Genomic DNA, 10,123 nt, shown 5'->3' with positions numbered 1-10,123 from the left:
CGTCTCTGGCACTTCTTTGGGGGGCTGAGGAGGATTTTTTTTGCTGCTGCCGTTTACCCCTTGACAAAGATCTGTCATGAAAGAGTCTCTCTCTTCAACCCTGCTACCTAATTGCCAACAATGGCCTTAAAAAATAGTTACTTGTCTCAGTCGTTATCATTTATGATATTTAAAACTGAGGATAAACTAACATTATTGTCATGGTCTGTGATCATGGCTCTCCCAACCCGATTGGTGAGTTAATCCACCTGTGCCTGGGGACCTGAATGATCCGGATTGCTCAGCTTCTCTCAACCTCCCTCTCCGATTTGCTGGGCAGTTCCTGCACCAAATCTCCCTGATTGGCCTCTCTTGGGTATATATGCCCTTTGGTTGCTCTGGTGCTTTGTCGGGTCATCTCACACTCACCTCAAGACTCAGACTTTCTTGTCGCCAGAGTGCCTCGTCTTTGTCATCTTTCCCGTGTCCATTTCTGCCAGGGTTTTTTTCTGCCGTTTTTGTAAGTTTTTCCCCTCATCTTGTTTGTTAGTCCTCCCAGCTATCTGTACCTGGGGTTTTTTTTTTGTTGTCGATTCCGTTTACAGTTTTTCTCGATCACTTACACACTATAACTAGGCCTATTAACTAAACATCCCAAACCATGATGCCATCTACCAATAGACAGACCTATTTCCCAAAACTATAAACACTATTCCCCTGTTTCACACATGATTCAGATTTGTTGAAATTTGTGAAAAACTACACACAATCCCTTCATATATCACTGGCTGCACCATGTGCTCATTTAGAAAGCACTGGCATTCAATACCATGAACCCAAGTCATCATAGCTGGAACCCAATTCACACACAATTCCCCAGGTGGAAACAAAGAGTCAAAATTGTTCACACACACCAATCAGAACCTCAAGATAGATAGATAGATAAAAGGGCCATGGGTCAGTTCACTTGTTTTGGAACAATGGATCCACAAAGACCTGAAGGTAGAGAAAGAAGACACAGGAGAGGAGGTGGCAGAGGAAGAGAAAGCGCAAGGAGATATGGTTTCTGATGAGATTCGTGCAACTCTAGTTGACCATGTGCTTGGGATGTCAATGAGGGAAGCTGGGCAAAGAGTGCAGCCGAATCTGAGCCGCTTCACAGTAGACTATAATCTGGACCTTCAGAGAAGAAAATAGGTAGGTAATTTACATACGGCTTTCTCGTGTAACTTGAGTGCTGTACTCTGCACTGTTACAGCACATACATGTACTGTAGCTGTTTACTATATTGTACTGTATGCTGTCTGAAGTGCATTGTATTACTGTCCCATATCACAATTAGTTACTGTATGCTTCCATTTTGTAAAATGGATGGGTTACTGTAATCCCACCAGTACTTCCATTTTTGCAGAACTGAGAGACGACCACCTAATGGAGGCAGAAGACGGCTATTTTCAGAAGAGCAAGAAATGGAAGTCAATATGGTCATAGCCAACAATATCATTCCAAGAGTCAAAGACCAGCGCTTGGAATATGTGCAAGTATGGTTTTTCGTACTGTATCAAGTATTTGAGTACAGTTATGTATTACAGCACTGTATATACTGTAGTACAGGCTATATCATGACCTACCTGTGTACTATAGCAATGTGTTTCAGAGTAGTCATTTACTGTACTGTGTTTCATCTCTCTTGTAGAGAATCTTTGATACCAGAGACACTCCTTATGAACTCATCTTTGTTGATGAAGCAGGATTTAATCTTACCAAAAGGAGGAGGAACATAATTGGCCACTGGGCCATTGTAAATGTCCCTGGCCAGCGAGGAGGGAATGTGACCATGTGTGCCACCATCAGCCACCGAGGGGTCCTCCAACGCCATGCCACCCTTGGTCCATACAACACCATGCATCTGCTGGCTTTCCTCTATGGTCTGCGAGATCATGTATACCAACTAGACCAGAGGGAGCCCCCACAACCACAGCAGCCATGCTACGTTGTCATTTAGGACAAAGTCAGTTTCCATCAGGCTGCTCTAGTTTGTGACTGGTTCTCGACCAACCCAAGATTCAACAAAATTTTTTCTACCTGCACATTCTCCCTTCCTAAACCCCATAGGAGTATTTTTCAGCATGGCAGTGGAAGGTCTATGACTGAGACCCCTACATCCGTATCTAAACAAGGAGGCTTGTTTAGATATTACGGTTGAGGCTTGCCAGGGGTGGATAAGGCATACAAGGGTTTCTCCCCCCCGCCGCCTGGCTAGGGCTAATATTGCCTGTGATGTTGATGAGAATCTCTGGCCTGACCCAGACCAGAGACAGGATGCTGAGGCAGAATAAATGTGATTTTTTTTTCTTTATGTACAAGCTGTTTCCCCCCCCCCCCCATTGGTTTATATTGGTAAATGCATGGAAATTTTACTGTATTCTATGTTCTTTATCAGTTGCATATTTTTACAGTACATTTATTTTTTCACTAAATTTCAGTTTATTTTACTACAGTACCTTGAGGAATTACAAATTTTGAAGATTTATACATGTGTTGTGTCTATATTGTGTTCATCATATAAAGAGGTTGTTCTGGGGGAAAACCATAAGCGCCATTATTCATTGCAGTGACAGGTTTTTACAGTTGTGTTTTGAATTGATCTCACCAGTGTGTAATGGCTATTTTGTAGTACATGTGTATTTGATAGCTTTTGTGTGATGTCTGAAGGCAAAGTTTGGTTTAGATGTAGGATTACATGGTTTTGAGTGGAGAGTTTGGTTTTGACATGGAAGTTTGAGAAGATGAGTATGCAGTTATGCATTTGTGTTTAGGGAAATGGGGCATAATTTCAAGTAATGTGTCTTGGCAATCAAAACTAGTAAAAGGAGTTTGTCTGAACCAGTTTGCCTGCACCGTCTCCCCTTTGCTACACCCGTGACAATTACAGGGAGATTAGTGTGTGTAATGGAGTTTTAAAGAAGTTCTTAATTTTTTTTATTTGCAAATATTTTTGAATTTATCGTTTGATTGTTAATTATTTGTGAATTTTAACTTAGTCGTGTGAAAAATACTGTTGTGCCATTTCATTGTTTTCTTGGCAAAATGTGCACCAGTCTGTGCAAGTCCAAAAGTCTTGCAGCTTATAGGCCATTTACATCAGTTGATCTCGATTGACTTTCTACTCCTTTGACCCCAAATTATGACTTTTTTTTTTAAATCATGCCATCACATATACATAGGCAACTACATTCCTTTACATTGCTCGCTAAACTGAACTGCCAGGGAAGTTAAATTGGTTAAAATCGCTAAAAATAAATAATAAAGTGAAGATCAAAAGATAAATAACTGGCCGTATATGCACGTCAGTGGTCCATTGTTATCCAGGGCTACAAGGCTGAACCCAATATACCGACACAGATGGGACTCAAGGCAGGGTTTCCGTGAAAAGTCTTATGGCAGGCAGGACGAGGAGCCGAGACAGCGATGAGGAGACAGGGAACACTGGGTCCAGGGCGAGGGTGCACAGGAGACAGACCAACGACCCTCCGGAGGCAGGGCAGACGGGACTGTGGGAAACACGGAGAGCACGTTTTAGGTGAGGAAACTGTTAACAGGCAATGTTTCAACATAAAGGTTGGGAGCATAGACTGACCTGAACAGGCAGTACGATCTGGCAAAGCTAGGTAGAGAAGGAGGAGAGTTGATTGCAGCAGACGAGAAGCAGGTGGTGGACTTCTGTTCTGCCTGACCCCAAACACGCACAGGGAGAGAAACTAGGGCAGGGGACGTGGTCAAGATAAGGGAGACAATTAAGGGGAGTCCTGGGAGGGCGGCTGAGACAGTTGGCTAAAAACTGAGGATAGATATACTGAGGGAACTGGCGAGGTCTAGAGGGAGCAGAGATTAAGTGCAAACAGTTACGATGGCAAAATGAACTCCATGCATTCTTACCCGTGATCCAGTCGATGTATGGGTTGTGGAATCTCAACCCCAGGTGCCCAAGAACTAGGGGAGCATGGGGGCCGTCAATGTCAAAACTGATCTTTTCCCGATGGTTGCTGGAGAGACTGAAGGAAACGGAAATGAGCCTCATCCCTTCAGCACTCCCGAAGGCAGTTATCGATTCAGATGGCCAAAGCGAGAGTACCTCGAGCCCACTAGGCTCCTCCCGGGTCACCAACTCATCCTGGGATGTTTCCGTTAAAGCCAGTGTTGAAACACAGCCCGGAGAGACTCCTCGTCCCAGCCACTCTAACTGCAGACAGTGTCAGTTAAGTTTTTACTTTTGTTTTCTGCATTATAATTTTGGTTCCTACTTCTCACCTGTATATTGTAGTACGGAACTAATCTCCGCGGCTCTGTTACCGGCAATTAAGAATGTAGCACCTCGATATCAAGCGCCAAAAATAATAGCACTAACCGCGACAACAAGAAAATAGCAGCACACAAGACAAAGCTAACTAAGAGAAAGACAAATTAATGTCACCGGTTATTTTCTTGCCCGGTGCGGGATTCGATACGGTGTGTGCTGCGCCACAAAGCGACATCACTAACCGCTCGGCTAAAGGGTCAGACTTGTTAGCTAGGGGCTAACGTGTCTTATTAGTAGTTTACAGTCGTCACCCTCCCCGGCAGCGCGCCCTCGCGCTTTGTTATTCCCGCGCTCCGAAGAGACTTCGGAGGATCTGCACACTTCCGGATCCCACCGCTGCCACCAATGTAACCGGTTAATTTCTTGCCCGGTGCGGGATTCGATACGAGGTGTACTGCACCACAAGGCGGCATCACTAACCGTTCAGCTAAAGGGTCAGACCCGCTAGCTAGGGGCTAACGTCTCTTATTAGTAGTTTACAATAACAAGAAGCTTTAACTGTATACTTACCTATAAGACCTGAGGAAAGAATCTAGACGGAGACCAGACGAAGTCAAGAATTTAGCCCCTCTCAGTACTAAGCAGCTGACGAGGTAACGTTATGTCTTGCTAATTGTCCGTTGTGCTAGCTAATTTGCTAGCCATCTGTGCAGTTATTGAGAATTGACGTACATGTATGCGTTTTATTCATGCATTTATTTGCTCTCAACCCAGTCTCACGGGTTGGCCTGTTCCCGAAGAATAAACCCGTTCCTATCCAAGATTTGCTTCGTTGCGATTACTGAGTGGAGCTACACACTCTCCGCGGCAAAAGCCCGAAATTTAATGGCCATCTCAGCCACACTGCGGTTGCCCTGCCGGAGAGACACGAGTCGTCTTGTCGCGTCCTTACCTTGAAATTGACGATCTAAAACCTTCATTTCCAGAGTGAAGCAGGCAGTGGTTTGCCTCTCCCGCATCGCAGTAGCCCAGCCAAACGCGGGGATCACGGAGCAACACGATCAGGTGGGTGATCTTTGCTCTCTCACTGGTATACATACAGATCGTTCCAAAACCAGAGAACGCTGCAACAGAAAGGCTCGGCGACCCCGGGGTTGCCGCCGTATAGCTCAGGAGCAGGGAGAGACCGTTCGAGGGGCGTGGAACTGGACGCTACGGGGAGGCTCAGGCCGGCTACACGACTTTCGAGGTCCTTGAGGGACTGCACATCGGCACGGATTCGGTCCGTGATGGTTTTCAGGGTCTTGTCATGCTGCCCAAGTAGTATATCTTGATTGGCGAGGACTTGCTGGAGCCCATCTGGCTGGGTCCATACTGGCCAGATCGTACTGTTAACAGGGGCTGCAAGGCTGAACCCCAATATGCCAACACAGACGGACTCAAGGCAGGGTTTCAGTAAAACGAGGCTTCTAACGCCAGCCAAGACAAGGAGCCGGTAGAGCGGAGGGGCAGACGGGGAACACTGGGTCCAGAGCGTACGGGAGGGGGACCTTGACCAAACCGGGAAGCAGGAAGACGAATGGGGATCCATGGAGGCAAAGCAGGCAGGACTGTGGGAAACATGGAGAACAAGCTTTAGACGAGGAAACGAATAACAGGCAATGTCTCAACATAAAGGCTGGGAGCATAGACTGAACTGAGCGGGCACTACAATTTGGCAAGGTGGATGTGGCAAAGCTAGGTAGATAAGGAGTAGAGTTGATTGCAGTAGATGAGATTCAGGTGGTGGACCTCTGCTCAGCCTGCCGCACACCTGCCTCCAATCCTGAAGCGTGCGCACACACAGGAGAGAGAAACTAGGGCAGGGGGAGTGGCCAAGATAAGGGAGACTGGGACGAAGAGGGTGAGTCCTGGGAGGGCGCTGGGGTAGCTGTGACACGTTCACGTGTTGGATGATTCTTGCTTTTCTCCCCAATTGACCTTTCGCAAAGTAGCGCCCAAGAACGGTGCTTGTCCAATCCTACCTTAACAACGGTCCGTCAAGCTTTCAAACACACAACAAAATGCTGAAACGGTGTGCCTATGGGATCCGCAAGTCAGATACTAGATATGTGAAAAGTTTGGAGGGGGTGTCATTTTCTTTCCCTTCCCGAAACCCAGAACGCAAGAAGCGCAATGTCGGCAATAGATTTGGCAGTATAGCAGACCCCATGGCCAGCTTAATCCATCCAAAATCAACAAAAATACCTGTCTGCTCCAAGCTAAGCTTGCTACTAGCTATTATTGATAGCTAATACAGCTAACGTATTATTACTGTTACTTTTACCCACACAATGCGCTGATTTCTTCCTTCATGTTTTGGTGTTTTCCGGCTACTTCCTGGATAGTTCTGAAATGCTTGACGGGCATAGCAACAGTAACTAAGGGGGGCGGGACTTTGCGAAAGGTCAAATGTATCCAGTCAATTACCTCACTCTTCCGATCCGTCCCGGTCGCTGTCCCCCCCCCCCCCCGCCTACCCGGGGAGGGCTGCAGACTATGCCTCCTCCGATATATGTTCTTCATCAAGTATGTCAAGTACACTTGTACCCTATCCTAACACCCTCAACAATGCTGACCATCTGAGATCACGTACTTCATGCAATGACCTTGCACAAAGAGTCCGTGGCCTGACCAGTGGTTGAGAAAGTGTTTGTGATTTCGTCTTCTGTGCTCACTGTCTCACTCCCAGCCAGAATAACCTGGTCTGAGGTTTTTTCACAAAGTTATTAAACTTTGAAAATCCAAAATGGTCAAAATGACCGCCTTGAGGCTACACCTCCACCTTGTTTATTTGCCCGAGCTACATGGGCATAAGTATAGCCGGTGAGGAAGGTTCATTTAAGGGAAGGAAAACGTTTGGTTTCAGCCATGGTTCACATAACCCAATCATATCGAACCTGTTCAAAAATAAGATCATTTATTAGTAAGGCTTTGGTAGACAGTGATCTGATATTTATGAAACCAAATTTAAGCATCTTGGGCGTCCGAGTAGTGTAGCGGTCTATTACCTCCGGCTTGGTCGGGTGTCCCTTCGATGGGAAGCCGGATGTGGGTATGTGTCCTGGTCGCGGCACTAGCGCCTCCTCTGGCCAGTCGGGGTACCTGTTCAGGCCGGAGGTGGACTGGGGAGGAGGGGGGGGTAGCGTGATCCTCCCACACGCTATTCTCCTTTGGCGAAACTCCTCACTGTCTGGTGAAAAGAAGCGGCTGGCGACTCCTCATGTATCAGAGGAGACGTGGTAGTCTGCAGACCTCCCCGGATCGGCAGAAAGGATGGAGCAGCAACCGGGATGGCTCGGAAAAGGGGGGTTATTGGCCAGATACAATTGGGGAGAAAAAAGGGGGGAAATTAAAAAAAAAGATTAAGCATTTTGTTGGAGTGATCAGTAGTAGGAAGAACTTTTGAGGTACCAATACCTGAAATATTCATTGGAATTAGACGCCTTGTATTCTTAGTTGACAATTTTGACAACCTATGCTTTGGACGATGCATGGTCACACTTTTGATAACATTAGATGATTGATTCTGTAGTTATTAGATACTTTGTTGCACATTTGACCACCACCAGTGGTAGGAATGATTATTATATTATTGTGATTCACACATTTAGGAAAGGAGAACTTGGGAGCGATACAGCAGGGTAGGGAGACAGTCTCAATGTTATAGATCAAGCTATCAGACTGATAATCTATACTGTGAGAAATTCCCTGACTAAACATATTAACTAAACTAGTTGACTCCACATCCGCACTAGGTTTAAACCTTGCAGGTTCTCTAATCACCTGCAACCTGCTGAATGACAAGTCCCTAGTGTCAAGCTAAATGTAGACAGTTATCTATATTGCCAGACCAAAGAGCGGCGCCGTCTCCAGTAGGGTGAATGCCATCCACTTTCAGCAGGTAAGGATGGCCCCAGAAAAAAAGCCCAGTTATCAACAAAACCAAATCCCAGCTCATTACAGTAACGAGCCAGCCAGCAGTTCATTGAGGTGAGCTTACTGTACATCTCATCATTATCCTTCACAGGTAAGGGACCAGAGACAATTAATCGATGCTGACACATCTTTCTGGCAAACTTGAACGTCCTAACTAGGCTGGCTTTTGGGATCTCTGATTGCTTCATCCTAGATGGGAATCTTTTGCCGCATGTCTTCTCCAACACCTCTGCAGCATTTCTGACGACCTGGTGAGTCTATTAAAAGTCATATGTCAGACTTATTACAGATTAGAGTCTTTTTACAATTTTTTTTACTCATTATGGCAAACGGTTAAATCTTTGTGGAATTGTTCATACCTGGAGAGTGGATCGGAGGAAAACACAGATGCAAGGATACAAGAGCATGATCACAAAAGTTGTATATTCTGTCACTCCACTCCTGGTAGCTAAAGATCATACCACATCTATAGCAGTTCTTGCAGTATATTGATAATCCTAATAAAACAGTTGCAAGTTGATGGTCAAAGCTGCCAATTTCAATGATATATGTTTGCAGTAAGCATCGGAAATCATTTCACACTCATACATTTTGTTACTTTAAATCTGACATCAGTGACCATTTACCAGTTTTTACAGTCTATGACTGTAATTTGAGGAAGAGCAAAGTTCCCAACAACATTAAATATATGAGTAAGAACAGAGGAATCCATGAATGCTTTCAAAAATGAATTACTAACACAAAACTGGAATACACTATACAAAGAAAAAGACACTGAAAAAGCTTATGATTCATTCCTTTTTTTCAGCTTTTATTTGTTTATTTCAATACAAAACACAATAATATCCACCAATTGCAGTCATCAGTTTAACACAAAGTAAACTACACATCACAAGCAGAACTCACTTGAACTATACAATGGCAAATGAAACCACTGCTGTTAAAGAATTTTAGCTTTTTACAAAACCCTTCTTACAAACAAAATGGTGATGACAAATTAAATGTAGAGCACTGAAATAGATGCTTATATCCTTTTTATGGTGTCAGCAATTTCAGAAATCTGGTCCTTTAGTTGACTCCATTGCTCGGGATTCAAGGAAATACCTTTTTTGCCTGGCATCATTTCCCCATCTTTCATCCAGTACTCTCCGATGTCAATTAGAACGTTGCCTCTAAAGTCCCTGACACTGTCATACCTCATTTTACCAATCTGGAACATGTTGTCATCACTGTTACTGCTGCCTTTGGACGAGCCACCCAGCCTGGAGCTCTCCCCACTCGCCTGTTTCTTAGCTGGCTTCTCTGGTGCACTTGGCGTCTTTCTTTTTGCCTTGGTCTCCACCTCACTGTCAGAGTCACTTCCAGATGTGGATGACAACACTTCTTTGGATTTAGGCATTCTGATGATCCGAAGTTGAAGATGTCTGTTGGTGGACGCGAAGAGGTCTACGGTGGAAGCGAAGCGTACTCTTGGTGTTTCCTTATTGATTAAGAAACTGTTCTTCACGATTCATTCCTAAACATATTTCAATCCTTATATGATAAAAATTGCCCAATAGAACAATTCAACAGTAAACAGAAATATAAAGATAGTCCATGGATCACAAAGGGGCTACATAACGCTTGTCATAAAAAAAAGCTCTATAAAGAATTCATAAAGCGCAGAACCATTGAAGCAGAAATAAAATACAAAAAATATAAAAACAAGCTAACTAACATCATGAGGATATACAAGAAGGAATACTGTAATGAAGAGTTAGAGACCAACAAAAACAGCACCAAAGGTATGTGGAATGTGTTGAATAGTATTATTAGAAACAGATCTAAAAGCCCAAGCTGCCCACAGTATTTTACAGATAATGATAA

General features: G+C 44.6%; 1 protein-coding gene across 1 annotated transcript; it reads right to left on the bottom strand.

Annotated features, from left to right (window-relative positions):
- Nucleotides 1-9,281: 9,281 nt before the first annotated feature.
- On the bottom strand, nucleotides 9,282-9,656 carry LOC130129064 (activated RNA polymerase II transcriptional coactivator p15-like). The gene has a single exon (XM_056298860.1). The coding sequence runs from the start codon at nucleotides 9,654-9,656 to the stop codon at nucleotides 9,282-9,284; it is 375 nt and encodes a 124-aa protein (XP_056154835.1).
- Between the last annotated feature and the right edge of the window lie 467 nt (nucleotides 9,657-10,123).

Source organism: Lampris incognitus, chromosome 18, assembly GCF_029633865.1.
Source record: "Lampris incognitus isolate fLamInc1 chromosome 18, fLamInc1.hap2, whole genome shotgun sequence".
NCBI lineage: Eukaryota > Metazoa > Chordata > Actinopteri > Lampriformes > Lampridae > Lampris > Lampris incognitus.
This window is presented reverse-complemented; position numbering and strand designations above follow the sequence as displayed.